The following is a 17,301-nucleotide window of genomic DNA, read 5'->3' as shown; positions in this document are numbered from 1 at the left end:
CGCAGTGCATTTGGGCTTTATTTGTAGATCTAATGAGCATGGATGCTCACCACTTTTTTTATTCTGTTTTTTTTAAATGGTAAAAATTGTGTCACCAAACTGTATGAATGTTTTACAAAGAGTATTTATAAATCCACTGTGATCTGATGATAAAGATTTAAACAAAAAAATGAAAATGCATTTTTTCAAATGACAAATTGTTCAGATGCAATGCATTATGGTCTATATTTGCTAATCTTATTATCGATGCACACTGGTTTTTTTTGCAGAAACTTCTGCTAATTTCCAGGGAACTGGATTTTGGAATTGTTGATTCGGACACCAAGACAAAATGGCGTGCGCCCTATTTAGTGCACTAAGGAGTGAGTAGTGAGGGAATACGGACACGACCTAAAGGCCGTCTCGCACAGCCACTACGTGCATTTTGTGCATTTTCCACATATGAAATTTCGGTCTTTTGCTACACATGTGATACATTCATAAGTGTTTCCAGTGTTCGTCATTCGCCGATGTGCGCAGATGTCAGTCGAAAGTTTCGGCCGTCGGATCTTTACGTGGATTCGGTTTTGAACCGTTCAAAACTTTTGGTTGGTTGAGAATTACGCAGTTATCACGTATTTTCCGTAGTTTATACTCAATTATCACGTAAATCATATACAGTTGTCCATGATTTTTGGGAGATGCATACGCAAATTTGTGGATTTTCACGACTGTTTCACATATGTCTAACCGATTTTTCACGCATAGCATGCAGGAGTTTTTGAACTTTCACATCTGCCTAAATAAACGGACTATTCAAGAAAACAAATCCTGGTTTGGATCAAATCTGCTGCTGTGAAAGTGTGGGTCCTTATTGAATTTTATTTACAATCCAGGACCCCTTCCTGCGCCCACAAGTGGCCGGGATAGGCTCCAGCAGCCCTTTGACCCCGAAAGAGAATGAACGGAAAAAGATGAACAAACAAGTACTTTAATACTTTTTACCATTTGTTGGTAAATTTACTTGTTAGAACCTATTGTGACCTTTTGACCTTTCAGTGGAACTTTAAGATCTAAAGTTTTGATTAATTCTCTTGTGTTTTTGATCATAGTCCATGTATATTACATATGATAAAGACCTATTATATTGTGTATATATATATATATATATATATATATATATATATATATATATATATATATATATATATATATAAATAATGTTCATTCAGCTTTAACTACCCATGAATGTTAGCTTTAGAATGATATGCCCAGAGCATTTTAAGCAAGAGAACCTGTATTTCCATTCAAATATCGGGATCGTAATAAAACCTAACGAAGACATAATATCTACATATTGTATATCTTTAATAGATTGTCATGGTTTTGATGCCCCTCTGAAACAGGAAGAGGAGACCCAAAATATAGACTTCTAAAAAGCCAGACTTTAACTTTTATTTTTTTTATGATCACAAATGCATTTTTTTAAAAGGTGACCATCATAATTCAATTTAAAGATAAAAAATTAAGATCATTTATTTCAATGAAGGATTTTTTCATTATTGCTTTGAGGAATTAAAAGTGATGCTGAAAGAATTCCGATTTATTTTTACTGTGCAGGATTCCACCTCTTTTGTCGTGCTTTTATTTTGTAACCGCACGCGGAAGTGCGCGCGAGACGTCACCCACCCCGCTTTGACGTTAGAGCTCGTGCAGAGGAGGAGAGGACTCACACACGCTCACGCTCGCACAGGGTGCGCACTCGGAGCCGTGGCGAGGTCAGCGGCTCTTCTTCACTTTCCTCCTCCTCCTCCTCGGCAGCAGGAGAAAATTTTGCGCGCAGACGAAGGAGCTCCACGCGCGCAGTCGCTCCGTGTTTGAATTAGTCCTTCACAAAAAAGCAGTTCCTGAACTGAATCCGGGACCCGTTTGGACAAACTGACAGCTTTGTGTTGATAAACAGTGAAGAGGAGCAACCAGAAAAGAAGAGGTATTTGAACCAACAACTCACCAGGTAGGAGCGTTTACTTCTGACTTATATTTTTCACGCTTCCTGCTGCAAGAAGCGCAAAACAAACAGTATAAAGAGATCATCAGAGGATGCTGTGTTGTGGAGGAGAAGGGGGGGGGGGGGTGCACACATAGTTCCTGCAGGTGCGTTGAGTCCGATCGTCATCGTCACGCTCACCGGACGGGATTTCTCCACGCGCGTGCGGTCTGCTTCCTCGTTGAGCGAATGAGGAAGTTCCCTCTTGAATAAACGGTGGGATCATCGGATTCTCTCTTTTGGCCGTGACGGAGCACGCGCTGCGCTGCGCTGCGCCCCGGGAATCCACGGGGCGCGCGCGCGCACCAGGTGAAAAGTCGCCAAACTGGCTCGAGGCGATGATCCAAAAGGAGTCACGCGCCTCTGCAATCTGCAGATTAAATCAAATTTGCCTGTCCGCGTCTTATTTAAAGGTGAAGGGAGAGAGACAGAAAAAAAATCACATTTAGACAGATACAAAGCAAAAATCCAACTAAAAAGTGAGATAAGAGGACTAAAGGGCTTTGATCTGAAAGCTTTACTGCCTTTGATGTGTGCGGCATTGATTCTGCAAAGATCAGGAAGGACTTTGAGCCTTTTTCAGCCTTCAGCATCACAACTAATCTCAAGAGCAGAAGGTGAGAGCGCCTGAAGGCACTCCAGGAGCCCAGGAGGTTTTGCTCCTATGGTGTCTACGGGTCATGGGAGGCTAGACCTACAGAAAGATGGGAATTCTGTTGGGTGGCGGGAGTCCTAGTGGACGGTGAGAGTCATAGTGGACGATGGGATTTCTATAGGGACTGTAGGGACGGTGGGAGTCATAGTCAACAGTGGGCGTCCTAGTGGACTGTGGAAGTTCCAAGAGACGGTCAGAATAATAGTGGACAGTGGGAATTTTTATTGGACGATGTATTAGTTCTAGTGGATGCTCCTTTGCCCCTTTAATTGTCTGTGGGACATGACAGTCTGGATGACAGCAGCGAGAGTCCCAGTGGACGATGGGAGTTGTAGTGGTAAATTGCAGTCCTAGAGTACGGTAGGAGTCCCAGTGGACGGTGGGAGTCGTAGTGGTCAATGGCAGTCCTAGAGTACGGTAGGAGTCCCAGTGGACGATGGGAGTCGTAGTGGTCAATGGCAGTCCTAGAGTACGGTAGGAGTCCCAGTGGACGATGGGAGTCGTAGTGGTCAATGGCAGTCCTAGAGTACGGTAGGAGTCCCAGTGGACGATGGGAGTCGTAGTGGGTGGTAGATCTTAATAGGTTCTGCATCAGCAATGGCAAGAGACACATAGGAGTTTGGAAGCACAGTCATGGGTCCGCTGACCTCTACATCCTCGCTCTGGTTGGTTGGTCTCGGTCACATGATGGGAAATCCATTTCTGATTTACAAATCAGTTTATGTTGGGGTTTTAAGTACATACTTGAAAATGACGGGAACTGATGCAATCTATTCTGTTTCCAATCCTTTAGAAATGAAATCGGATTTTTAAAGATTCAGGTCGTTCCGGTTTTGTTTTTCCTTTCATCTTTTGCTTTTCATGACAGACTTTTGAATTCATGAACGGCACAGACGGCTAGACATCAGCCGTGACGTCAGGATGAGTGTCTTTGCTAGAAGAAAACTGTCTGGACACTCGGTATACAAACTTGTCTCATTGTTTTTGAATCAAACAGACCTTCTTCTCCACTGCCAGAACCTGAAAGAACCTGTTCAGGACCCTGTCCCTGAGGTTTTCTCTTTCGTTCTGAGTTTGTCGTCTTTTTTTTACTCAGCTCAGTTGACGCCTTCTTGGCTCCCAGGGCTTATTCTGGGTGAGGCGAGCCCACCGCCTACACATCCTGCAGGGGTGGAGAGCGGTATGTGGTCCTTCCAGCAAGCCGGGCCCGGCTGTCTGCCACTCCTCTGTCAATCGGGCCCCCGCAGGGTCAAAAGCAGGCCTCCTCGTGGCTCTCACAGAGCAGTTAATCCACAGAGACGAAAACACGGGTTAAACTTTAGTACATTTTAATGAAACAAATCAATGTTTACGTTTTTAGCTTCTGAACTTTAACAAGACCGAACAGATTATGGAGTGTTTTTAGGAAACTGTGATCTTTGGTGCCACAACGTCTTGTCGGCTGATCTTGGATGTTAAGTAGGGTCTGGAAGACCGCCTGGAAATTTCAGGTGCTGTCAGTTTGAGGGTTGTGTGGTGGTGGGGCAGTGGTCTGCAACTACTGAGGCATGGACTGATGTTTTCTGATTCTGAAGCTAGTTTTATTTTAGAAAACTACCGGATTCTGTCCAACACATCCGCCTATCACTCACTCTTGACGCCTGTCAATACTTTCACCTCTGTCGCGTGTCTTAAATGTGTCCACTTACCTTTGTAAGGCGGCTGCTCCTGCCCCTAAATTAAAAGCCCTAAGATAGCGAAGTAAAAAAAAAGACATGCAAAAACCGGAAGCTTCAAATAATTAAAAGCCACCTATGACTTTTTATGGACTGGTCCGTGAAAGTATCGGACCACTGAAATAAGGGTTATCCTGCTTCAAATCCTTCGTAGGTTAATTGAAGACCCAAGATGGTCTCTTAGGTGTGACTTTGAGAGTGTGTAGTCCTGCAATGGATTTGAGACCAGTCCAGGATGTACCGATTGTTTGGGACCAGAAAGCCAAACCTTCGCTCTACAGTTCTTCTGCCTTTAAGTTTTGTTGATCAGTTAATAAAAAGCTAAACTATAAGTTCAAGTTAATGTACAAAAAAAAGGATTCTACAATCGATGATCGACTCCTATACCAAGTTGGAGTGATGTCAGAGGTCAACAACCCAACCGATGTCCATAGCTTTCTGTTGTTTTGGCAGTTAGAAAATGAGAACTAAATAGAAGTCTATGTGTGTCCAAGTTTGGTTAGGTAATGGCACCATGTCTGATGTTTCCTCAGGTATGGCGGCTGTGTTGCCGAGAACCCTGGGTGAGCTGCAGCTCTACCGGATTCTGCAGCGGGCCAACCTGCTCTACTACTACGAAGCCTTCATCCAGCAAGGTGGTGACGATGTCCAACAGCTGTGCGAGGCCGGCGAGGAGGAGTTCCTGGAAATCATGGCTCTTGTCGGCATGGCTAGTAAGCCTCTACACGTGCGCCGCCTCCAGAAAGCGCTGCGAGACTGGGTCACCAACCCGGCCATCTTCAACCAGCCGCTCACTTCGCTGCCGGTCTGCAGCATCCCCGTCTACAAGCTGCCCGAGGGCTCGCCCACGCTGCTCAACGCTCAAGACAGAGCCAACACCGCCAGTGTCAAGTTACCCAAAGCCATCGCTGCCGCCTGCTCCGACCCAGGGAAGTTGGATGTGGCCAGGGACAAAGTTTCTGCCGGGTCGCCCCTGCAGGGAAGCAGCGAGGTCCGATTCTGGTCGGGTCACAGCAACGACAGCGAGCACAGCCTGTCTCCGTCAGATCTGGGCTCTCCATCCTCACCCAGAGACGCTCTGGAGGCGTTGGATGCAGCAGCGGTACAGTCGGTCCTGGAGTGCGTGGACCGGATGGCTCCTGGACTCCCAAAGACAGACCTGGCCGAGGTCAAAGACCAACTGAAGAGCAACAAGAAGCTGGCAAAGATGATCGGACACATCTTTGAGATGAGCGACGATGATCCCCGCCGGGAGGATGAAATTCGGAAGTACAGCGCCATCTACGGACGCTTTGACTCCAAGAGGAGGGACGGGAAACACCTGACACTGCATGAGGTGGATGGAAACACAGAACATCAATGATGAATTCGACTCAAAAAGTTTGCAATAACACCTTTCTCTGTTTGCCACGCTCAGCTGACAGTGAACGAAGCAGCGGCACAGCTCTGCATGAGGGACGTGGCGCTGCTGACGAGACGGGACGAGCTGTTCGGACTGGCTCGGCAGATTTCCAGAGAGGTCACCTACAAATACACTTACCGGACCAGCAAGTAAGAACCGGCCCGCACTAAAACACGATGAGGCGGCACAACGTTACTCTGCGCTTCACTTTAAACGTCCCGACTTTGGTTTTTTGTAGGACACAAAAACAGGAAGTGTTGTCTGACGTTTTGAAATGACACAGATTAATCTCCTGCAGACTTTGCATAATTAAAGAAATAGTTGTTCAACTTTTTTAGGTTGTTGACAACAATACTGTCATAAATGTTTAGCTTTTTCTCCTGTTGAAGATGTTTAAAAAAAAATTCTATAAAAAAGATAAAAGAAAGCTTAAACTTTCAAGAGAAGCACATTTATATGGCTAAATTTAGCATGTTGCCCTCATTTTAATATGAAACTCAAATTAGCAATAAGAGTTTCATTTTTGTTTTTAATTTCCGAACTTTACTTTGTGCAGAATTATATATATATAGATATATATATATCTATATATATATATTTACCAGTCTTTCATTTTTTTCAGTTATTTTAGCGTTTAATGTTACATTTACCATATTAGGCATTGATTTACTTTTTAGCTGTAGGAGGAATTTTTCTTTTTTTCTTTTTGGCGTTATAATTATTCAATGTAGCATTACAAATAGCTTTTTTATTTTAAGCTTTGATAACATTTACTTTTTACTAGTCTTACATTATTTGAAGTCAAAATATTATCTGATTAGCAAATATAGCATCATAATTTGCATTGTAAGCATTTAGCTTTTACTTGTCTTGCATTAATCATTAATTTTTAGCATTGATAAAATTTCCTAACTTTTTGGTGTCTTGTATTATTTTGAGTTTTTAGCATTTTTTGTATATAGCTTCATAATTTGCCTTTTCTTTTTAGAAACAGCACTTTTGATTAGTTCAAGTTCTTAGCATTTTTGCTAACAAACAGACCATGCTAATTTACATTCTTAGCACTTTACTAGCCTTTCAGGTTTCTTGAATTTTTTTTTTTTTTAGCATTTTAATAGCCTTTTCAAGCATTGATCACGCTTCCTAGCTATTAGGTGTCTTTCAGTCTGTTAGTTTTTTGGGGGGCATTTTAATAAACAGATGTAGCACCCTAAATTAGCATTTTTAGGTTTCAAAAACTTGGCTTGAACTTGTCTTGCATTACTTAGGCTATGTCCGAATTCCCACCTTAACTACTAAAAAACTCTATAGTGGGGGTCTATGTGGTACCCTGGATTTTAAAAGCATTTCAGACACCACTATTCACCACTTTTTTTTTAAACGCAAATGCGATTTCACAAAGTAAAAATCTAATTGATATGAGCGTTTTGCGACGATTATTTATAAATCTACTGTCTTCTGAAGATAAAAACATTGGTGATTTATTAAATAAATACCTTTAAATTCTTTTTTTTTGGCAAGAATTTTTCAGACGCAATGCATTGTGGTCTATATTCGCCAATCTAGGGAGCTTCAATGAACACTGTTTTTTTGCAGAGACTTCTGGGAGATTTCTAGGGCTCTCTATTTTGGAATTGTAGATTCGGACAGCACTATAAAATGGCGAACACACTATATAGTGCTCTATGTAGTGAGTGGTGAAGGCATTCGGACACAGCTTTAGTTGATTTTAGTGATTAGCAAATGTAGCATCATAACTAGCATTTTTAGCATTGATCAATTTTCTTAGCTTGTCTTTCATTTTTTTATGTTTTAAGCATTTTGGGTAACATGTATAACATCATAAATTGCTTTTTTAGTTTAACCACTTTCCATCTTTTTGATGTCTTGCATTTTTTGGAGTTTTTTTTTAAACAAATCTATCATTATTATTAGCATTTTTAGCATTCAGCAACTTTTCTAGCTCTTAGTTGTCTTGTTTTTAGTTTTTTAAACATGTGAGGAACAGATGTAGCATTAGCATTTCTAAGCATTGATCAAACTTCCTAGCTTTTAGTTGTCTTTCAGTCTTTTAGAGTTATTTTTTAGCATTTTGATAAACAGATGTCGCATCCTAATTAGCATTTTTAGCACTGATTAAGACTACGCTTTTTAGTGTCTGTTTTTCAAAAATATCAGAATTAACAAATATAGGTTCAATCATTTGGCTTTTTTTTTGTAGCTCTGTTAAATTTTCTTGCTTTTAGGTTTGCGTTTTTAATTTTTTTTTAGCATGACGATTAGCAAGTGTAGCATTCGTACTAGTATTTATAATTATTAGGTATTGCCTTGAACTGTCCTTAGCTAATCAATTTTTTTGAGAAAAATGAGCTTTTTGGTTTTTTTTCTTCCTCAAATTTCCCCGTTTAACCCCCTTAAATGTGAATTAGTAAAGAGTTTTCGGCTTTCTGTTTGTGTGCAGGTCTCGGTGTGGTGACAGAGATGAACCTTCGCCTAAAAGGATTAAAACAGAGGTGACCAAACTCAACTTTCTTTAATCGTTTTTGTTAAAGTCTTGTGTCCCCCCTAAACTGTTTTACGTCTTTTCTTGTACGGCCAGCAAAATTGCTGTTTTATGCTTGTAACGATTTTCAAGCTCCTGATTGGTTAGCTGCCGATAAATGGAGCTCTGGCAGACAGAGCTGCTCTGTGTTGGCTAATCAGAGAGGAAAAAGCTCAGAGCAGCAGCAGCAGACTTGAACCGATTACAAAGGGATCTCTCAGCTCTCCTTTCCCAGCACTCTCGTTCTTGAGGCGTCTTTGAATGCCTCCTCTCAGCGTGCGAATCGATGATTGAAAACATGTGGCGGCGGCGAGCTCTGCGGGGACTTCAGGCCGAGCCGAGAGCGGCAGATGAACAGACACCTGTTCGCAAAAGCTGCTCTGAGCCGCCGAAAAGGGAAATTCCTGCAGAACCGAACAATCAGAACAGAAATATTGTTGTTTTTGACCCCTAAGAAACGCTTTTTGCTTACTTAAGTTGAAGTCTGTTCCTTTTTTGTTTGTTTTGCCACTAGGAGAACTTCTTTGACATCCAGGAGGCCTTACAGGCCATCCACATGAGGCAGGAGATGCTGAGGGAGCAGCTGGCCTGCGCCAAGTCCAAAGGGGAGGAAACGGTTGGACGAAACCTACAGGTAGGTTTTAAAAGTGGTTTAACCCGTCCTCATTAGGGGTTCAGCTGTTTTTTTATGCAAAAAAAAGTAAGATCACGATTAGATTACGATTATTAAATCACGCTGGTGTTGCATAAGAGGAAGCAAAGGAAAAAGTGGGTCTAATTAAGTTCTATTTTTCAGAGTTTGATAATTCTGGAAAACAAAAATTGTTTTTAAAAATTATTTTGATGTTTGCAAAGAAAAAAAAAACATTCTTCCTCTGTGGACTTGGTTTTCTCCTCATTAGAGGCGGCGTGTGGGAGGAGACACATTTTGCCTCTTCTCATGAACACGACGCATTCGCTGTCATCTCCGGCGAGGGTTTCGGCCCCATCAGCCGGCGTTGGTGCGGCGGCAGTTCCACTTGTCACGCTGATGGGATTTACTTAGGAATTGCACTAAGGAGAATAGAGGGAGGGATTTCATGGCTGCGTTTGCGCTGCGGGCCGTCGGGTCGACTAGCGAGGGGGAAGAAGGCGTCCCGCTGGGATTTAAAGAAACTAACTGACAGTGATTGCGAGCTGCGCTTGCTCTTTACATTTCGTTGACTGTTTCCCATAGTCACTTTAATTTATTAATTTTACCAAGTGATGATTTATTGTTAAGTGTTGTTAACTGTACAGATTTCTAACCAAAAAAATGACAAATAAACAATCATCATTAAGTGTTGATTTGCTTACATTTGACATAAAATGCGCCTAAAATTAAAAAAGGAAGGACAAACAGATAAAAGTTTCCTTTTTAGCCCGCCTTACTAGCTGCTGGGTGTTCCTCAGGGTTCTGTTTTAGGGTCCATATTGTTTTTTAGATTTTTCTGCTGGGGCTTACCTTAAAAAGGTAAAATTCTTAGGGATTTGTTTATATTAAAACCAATATTCATTAGTACATCCTTAACAATTATTAATGATAAGTCCTTCTTGAAGTTTTCTTTCTGGATATTGAGATTTTGTTGAGCCTTTCCATCATAAGTATTAGTATAATTGGTAAAAGTTTTTTTAACACTTTAAAAGTGTTTATTAACACTTTAAAAGTTTGTTTATTTACATTTGACACAAAACATGCCTAAAACAAGTAAGAAAAGATCAAACCAATAGACATTTCCTGTTTAGCCTGCAATTAGTCGCTGCTGTTGGGCTCCTCAGGGTTCTGTTTTAGGCTCCCAATTTTTTTTGAGTATTTGTTGCTGGGTTGCAATTTAAAAAGGTTTAATAACTTTGATTTTGTTCATGTGAAGATCAATATTCATTGTTAATTTTCATTAATGTTGCTGCCCTGTGGGGTTCCTCAGAGCACTGTTTTAGGCTCCCTTTCTTTATTTTTTGCTCTGTTTTAATTTCAAAAGGTATATTACCTTAGATTTTGTTTATGTAAAGATAATATTCTGTGATACATTGTTAAAATTCAGTAATAATAAATTCAGTAATTTATAGATGTTGACATTTGTTGATTTAAGTTAGCATTACCATTGTTGGTAAAACTAAAAATTTAAAGCCAAAGAGTTGTACAGATTTTAAACAATGTAAGCTGATTATAAAAATTTGTATTTGATTAAATGTTTTTTGATATTGTTTGACTCAAAATATGCCTAAACCTAAAAAAGAAAATTAATAGAATTTACCTGTTTAGTTTGCTAACATGGCTGCGTTGTGGGGTTGCTCAGGGCCTCGTTTTGGGCTCCCTTTTTTTTCTAATGTTCTTTTGCTTGGTTTCAACTTAAGAAAGTAAAATTCCTTTGATTTTGTCTGTGTTAAGATGAATATTCATCAATACATTATCTATATGCATTAATGTAGAGTCCCTCTGCAAGTTTGTTTTTTTCTAGCTGAGCTTTTGTGATCAAAGTTAGCATCATCAATTTTAGTAAAACTGAAATTGAAACACTACAACTTCTTTTAAACTACTTTAAAAGTATTATGTTTGATTTTGAATGAATAAATATCTTGGCACTGCCATCAGGAACTTGGAGAATGATTAAATAGCTCTTCAGGGAAGTTCCGAGGTTTGAGCTGACTTAAGTTAACGAACCCTGGAGCAAACAAAAACACAGCTTTGGAATCGTTTACGGTTCTTCATTTCATTGTGGCAGAATAATTTTGAATAAAATCGAATTGAGTCCTTGTTAATTTGTAGAGCACTTCCTTAATAATAAAGGAGAGTTAGGAAAGTAAAATGGGTAAATACATTTTAATATAAGAAACATAAATGCTATAAAATTCAATAAAACATAGTTACTTTAAAAAAATATCTAAAATTACTAATTTGTTTTGAAATTTCTTGAAAATTTGAGGTCTTGATTGGAGAGCTCAAGTGGCCTGGACAGGCTCCGCCCACAAAGACAGCCTCCACCCACCTCTGCTGAGCTACAGAATGTGTATTTTCTGACATTTTGCTGCTGCAGATCTCTCGAAAAGATCCTACAACACCTGAACGCCACATGTAATCATAGAAAAAAAGAAGACCCGGCTGATTGACAACCACGCCCCCTGTGGTTGGAGTTGGTGGCACAGTGATCTCAATCAGGAAGGATAATCTTGGCTGAAAAAAACTAAAAACAAAAACGAAGCGTTTTGGGCAAATAAGGATCAGGTTCTTTGAAGAGGAAAAAAAAACATCTCTTTGCCTTTTACTGCTGCAGACTTTATGTGATGGTGACAAAAACAACAACCGCTGTGGGGGAGTGGGAAAACCCCAAAAAGAGTGGGTGGACCGCTTTAATGATGATGAACTCCATTTCCTTATATGGTCATTTGAATGTAACGGCCAAAGATTTGAGCCTTTAACCCCCCCCCCCCTTTTTTTTTTACAAACTTTCCGTTATTCTTTGTGGGGGTTTTTTTGTATTCACACATCCTCTTGTTTTTGGGGAAGGACCTCTTTTCTTGCTTTAGGGTCATCGGTTTGATTCTCTGTCCTGCAGATGCAGCTGGAGCGCCTGCTGGCAAGGCAAATGGAGATTCTGCAGGACGCCGCGGTCCAGGAGCGCCTGCAGGCACTAGACTGGAGGATCCCCCCTGCCGCCCTGAAGTACCTCAGCGACGCTCAGAACACCAACGGTGTCGCCGCCGCCGACGTCAGCAGAGACGGCCAAGGTAGAACCTCATTTATTCCCAGGAACTTCACCTCTGCCCCCAGCCATACTCTTATTTTGGCAAATTTGGAGTTCGGGCTGCATCCTTTTCCATTTTCCTTTAGCCCCACCCACATTCAAGCAATCACCTTTGATGTTGCTGTCCTCAGAAAACCAGCGCAGACCTAAAAGAACCTAGATGTAGTCGTGTTCGTTTGGTGACATGAACGCCACAGAAAAGTGGATAGAAACGGCGCCCGTAGGTGTCATCTTTTCCTTTTTTTTTCCTCTCCTGATCTGACTCCTCAAACGTGGATGTGGCGGGTGGGGGTGGAGGGAAATCATAATTCAGGATCGCACTTGTCCTCCAGGCCTCGTCTCATTTTCATCCCTTTCCTCCCTCACCCACTCCCGACAGCTCATTATACAGCTGCTCCCACAAATCCCACAATGCACCTGTAATTATCGCGCCCACGCCTGTTTACCTCCAGCCAGTTGCCTGGAGGGGGGTGTCTCTTTTTTCTCTCTCTCTCTATCTGCTCTACTTTATTCTTTCTTATGCTTTTTCCCCAACTTGTTTGTCTTTTTCTTTTCCTTCTTTTTTATTTTTACGTTTTTCCTTTTCCTAAAATCTTGATTTTTAATAAAATCTCTAACATAAACCTTTTACTGTAAATATTCATAAAAAAATAAATGAGTATTCAAAGGAAAAATAAAAAAAAATAAAATCAGCTAGATGAATTACATTTTCTGGACAAACATTACTAAGAAGAATATCATCCCTTTAAGACACAGGGTCTTTGAACTACCGGAACTCAAATAACGTGATTCCACTTTACCACTGCAAAGTAGGAAACATTTTACTACATTAAAATGTGTTGCATATAGCTGCAGAGATGCTTTTTTGCTACATTAGAATATGTTAGCTTACGCTAATTACGTGAACATTTCGCTACTGTAAAGTGTTGCCTAGTGGCACAAAGCTGCTTTTCCCTGCATCAGAATGTGTTAGTGAGCGCTAATTACTTAAACATTTTACTACTATAAACTGTTCCAAATCGGCGCAAAGCTGCTTTGGTCTGCTTTCAGAATCTGTTGGAATAAATTGCATTAGTGATACAATCATTTAAAGAACGTTAACACAGGAGTTAAAGCTCAGGCATTGATGGGTTGGTTCTGACAACAAAATTAACATAAAATTGTGAATATCTCTAGTTTGGCTTGATGGGTTTTCTGCTAATCGGTTGTTTAGATGTTAATTGTAAGGTTTAACCCCAGCATAGTCAGGGGTTTTGGGTAAAAGCGTCTGCTTAACGAGTGTTGGTATGCAAACAATACAAAACGTTTTTGGTTTAGTTGTAATATATGAACACAATATATCAACACAACGAAAAGCATGTCATTGTGTTAAATCTTTTTTCCAGGGCGGGTCTTGTTTCCAGAAGAGGACGGGCTTCATATTCTCGCAGGTGTAATGTTTGCTTATTTTTGTTTTGCAGATGATCGACCAATCAACTTGCGGGTTGTGAGTCAGACCATGCAGGAGGGGGAGCTCCCGCTAGGAAAGCAGCTAGCCAATGAGCTGAAGCGCCACCACAACCACAACCATAACACCAACAACAACAACAACATCAGCAGCACAGATGAGACCAAAACACAAGCAACAGGTCGGTGCTGTAGCCTCGAATTTTTCTATTGGTGTTTTAATCTAAACCTCTATGCTGATGATACCACTCTTCTTTTTTGTTTCAGAAAACGGAACATCACACCGAGCACCAAGCTCAACGGATAAGAAAACTATCAAATCAGAGCCGGAAGACTCAACATAGTGCCTCCCGCTTCCCCACCAACCCTCACCCCCACCCCATTGTTGTCCTCCTCATACCTGACAGTATGCAGTTCCTACCCGTCAGTAGATACTAAGCAAGCACAGCCACAGTAGAGCCTTAACAACCGATGTTGCCTCATGGATAGCATTTCCTTTTTTTTCCTTTTCTCTTTTGTTTTTTTACAAAATTTGCCAAAGCACATGAAGAGCACGCTGGGACGCCCCCTTTGCCCCAAGGGGTGTCCTGCGGCGAGTAGACTCTTTACCTCTGTCAAGCTTTGTTTCTGTTGTTTTTTTAAGTTTTATTTTTATGTGGAGAAATGCGGGGGCTGAATCTTAACCTCAGATTTGTTTTTTTCTCTGACCTATGGAAAGGTTCGGCTCATATTTATGATGTCATAACACTATGACACGCCCCCTTTTGTCCTCTCCATAATCCATCACTAAACGAGTCCTCTACAATTTAAAGAAAGTAGAAGTAGTTCCTCTTCCTCCATGTCCAAGCCCTTAGGTGTTTTTGTTTTGACATTTTTGTTTGTGATTGTACAAAATCCAAATATTTGGTCTCAAAAACATTTTTATTTTTTTTTAGTATTAGTTTGAACCAATTTAGGGCGTTTTTTCTAATCCGCTGTCATTCCACAAAAGATGGGACAGATTTTATTCCTTCATTCAGTGATCCGTCTTTTTAGAAGGAACTCCATCAATACGAATGAAAAGATTAAAAGAGCGACACCCTAGTGGTAGCTTACTGTGAGGGCATATGTTATTTTTTCATACAAAAAAATAAAGTTGATTCTAAAAATGATGAAGCAGCAAAGGTGCCACTCAAGAATAAAGTCTTCATCACCACAGTTCTCCGTAAAAGCAAAACAAAAAGATAAATGTATCGTACTTTCCGCACTGTAGGACAAATTCGATTATGAGGCGTACCGTTAATAAATGGTCTGTTTTTTAACTTAGGTATAATATATAAAGCGCATTAAGCAAGACAAAAGAGTCAGAGATAAGTCCATCAGTCAGTCAGACTTTATTAACTGCAGTCACAGTAATGCTAGACTTTTGTGACACGCTACACATTAGCGTGTTAGCATATTTATATTGACAATAACATTCAATCTTTTTTGCGTCTTGTAAAAAACTGACTGAAACCTCTAAAATAAAGTGTTACTGTGACTACGCTAATGCTTTAAGAAATTTAAAAAAATTAGTCCGACACGGCTTCATGTTAGCCGAGTTAGTGTTTTCACACTAACACCCGTCCTAGTTTGTAACACATTAAAATATAGACTGATGCCAGTAAAACAGATGTTACTGCGACTACGCTAACTCCGAACCTTGTTAGTAATACGTAAAAAATAAAAAACAGTCTGGCACTGCTACATATAAGCGTTAGCATATATGTGAAATACCTGAAACACCCTAACTTGCTTGCAAGACTTCAGAAACTGACTGATTACACAAAAACAAATTTTACTGCAAAAATGCTAACTCCCAACCTTGTCAGTAACGTAAAAATAAACTGTCTGACACCGCTACACATTAGCCCCATTAGCTTATCAAGAATAACACCCAACTTTGCTTGTATCACACAAAAATAAACAAATACAGCCACGACACAACTACGTCTACTTAACTTCCAACCTTGTTAGTAACACATAGAAAACTAAAAGTCAGGCACTGATACAAGTTAGCCGTGATAGCAATTTCATAACTCCCAACCTAGTTTGCAACACATGAAAAGAGACTCTTACCGCTAAAACAAACATTACCGTCACTACGCTAACCCTCAACCTTGTTAGTAAAATGTGAAAAAATAAAAACAGTTCGACTCTGCTACATGTTAGCCACGTTAGCATTTTCATAACTCCCAACCTAGTTTGCAACATGTAAAACAAAAAATTACTACAGCTAAAACAAATGTTACTGTGACTACTCTAACATGTAGAAGAAAAAGAACCTTTCAACACTGCTACATGTTAGCCGCGTTAGCATATTTAGAATAACACCCAACCAAATATGTTGATAGAGCGCCGTGTTTATTCAGTAAACAAAACCAGAATCAGTCCATAAATAAGACGCTCTGTCCTTTTTTAAATAAATTAACAGTTTTAAGTGAACGCCACAGTGCGGAAAATACGGTACATGATAGCCATGACAGCAACGGGGTCTTTCACATGAGGATTCGTATGTGAGGAATTGAACTGAGTTTAAAAAGACAAGTTAAAATGTGGCCCCCGCCTGTAGTTTTTGCAAAGGTTTTGTGTCATTCAAAACGGGCAACCAGGAGAGGCGGGGATCCTCCCCCATTTTTTTTTTGCCTCCACCCCCCCCTCGACCATCCAGCTCTTGTCCTGTGTATATTTCCGGAAAGTAATTTACGGCGAGGCTGTACAGTGGAGTAGCAGCGAGGGACCTCCGCCGTTCATTCCTGGCAAGCTGGAGGCCAAGCGTTTCATTTCACTTTGTAATTTAGCAAAAAACAAACCAACAAAACAACCTGTTGTTGAGTAGAAACCACGCATCTACCAGCGAGGGTGGTGGTGGAGGAGTCTCCCAGCAGAAACTATAAAGGAGAAGCAGCCTGTAAATACAAACCGATAGCCTAATCTGTCCAGCAGGGGGATCTTTTTTTTTTTTTTTTCCTTGTCTGGTGTAACTTTAGCTGTAATTTTTTGGTGTCAAAACAGTGTTTCTGTGTTGTAGAGAAGAAAAAACAAACATGTTTGCTATATCTAAAAAAAAAAAAAAGAACCAAAAAAGAGCTTTATAGCCTGCGTTTGTTGAAACCATGTAAAAGTAGAAAGCGTGGTTGTGCGTGTCTTTCCTGTAAATACAACCCCCTCGTCCATCATAGTTGGGCTCTCCCTGGAGCCCCCGATGCAATATTTATGTAAGTCAGTGGTGTGTTCACGTGTCTGCCATCAGGCTGGGAATCCGTTTATCGTCCAGTGATAGATTAGGCTTCACCTGGTTATGCACCTGTTTTTAAACACTAATATATTTTATTTGTTATACGGCACATGAACATTAAACTTTATTTTTTTTAACTCTACGGTGTGGTGCTGTTTGAGTGATGAAGGTGGCGATGAAGATCTCCTATTTCTTTATATTTTTCCGCCCTCGGATGAATCCCTGCGCCTCTCCGGCCATTTGCATCAGCGTCACATCAACACATTGTGAAAGTGGCTGATGACTCACTCTGACGCAGGTCCTTTTTCACAAACCTCCCATCATCTTCTTCCTCCACCCCAACACACACACACATACACACACACACACACACACACACACGCGTGCACAGGCCTAGACACATTTTCTCTGCGCTCATGAACGCCCACGCCGTGGCTCCAGCCCCTCCTCCTCCTCTCCTTCCAGTGCACAGTCACTGATGATGTTGTGTTGCCGGGG

The 17,301-nt window shown here is 40.7% G+C and overlaps 2 protein-coding genes across 2 annotated transcripts in view; one reads left to right on the top strand and one right to left on the bottom strand.

The window, feature by feature from the left end:
• The window catches only part of LOC144987153 (uncharacterized), a 157,815-nt gene that overhangs the window by 33,595 nt on the left and 106,919 nt on the right, over positions 1-17,301 (bottom strand). The window lies entirely within an intron of this gene.
• On the top strand, positions 1,695-16,945 carry LOC101175222 (NGFI-A-binding protein 1). Its single transcript, XM_023964220.2, has 8 exons — positions 1,695-1,993; positions 4,930-5,732; positions 5,814-5,947; positions 8,260-8,311; positions 8,855-8,974; positions 11,913-12,084; positions 13,562-13,729; positions 13,815-16,945. Exons 2-8 carry the CDS (start codon positions 4,932-4,934, stop codon positions 13,889-13,891), a joined length of 1,524 nt encoding a protein of 507 aa, XP_023819988.1. The 5' UTR covers positions 1,695-1,993; positions 4,930-4,931; the 3' UTR covers positions 13,892-16,945.

This window comes from Oryzias latipes, chromosome 2 (genome assembly GCF_053564925.1).
Source record: "Oryzias latipes strain Hd-rR chromosome 2, Olatipes_Hd-rR_3.1".
Classification (NCBI taxonomy): Eukaryota; Metazoa; Chordata; class Actinopteri; order Beloniformes; family Adrianichthyidae; genus Oryzias; species Oryzias latipes.
Note: the sequence above shows the minus strand (reverse complement) of the source record. Positions and strands in the feature narration are given on the sequence as shown.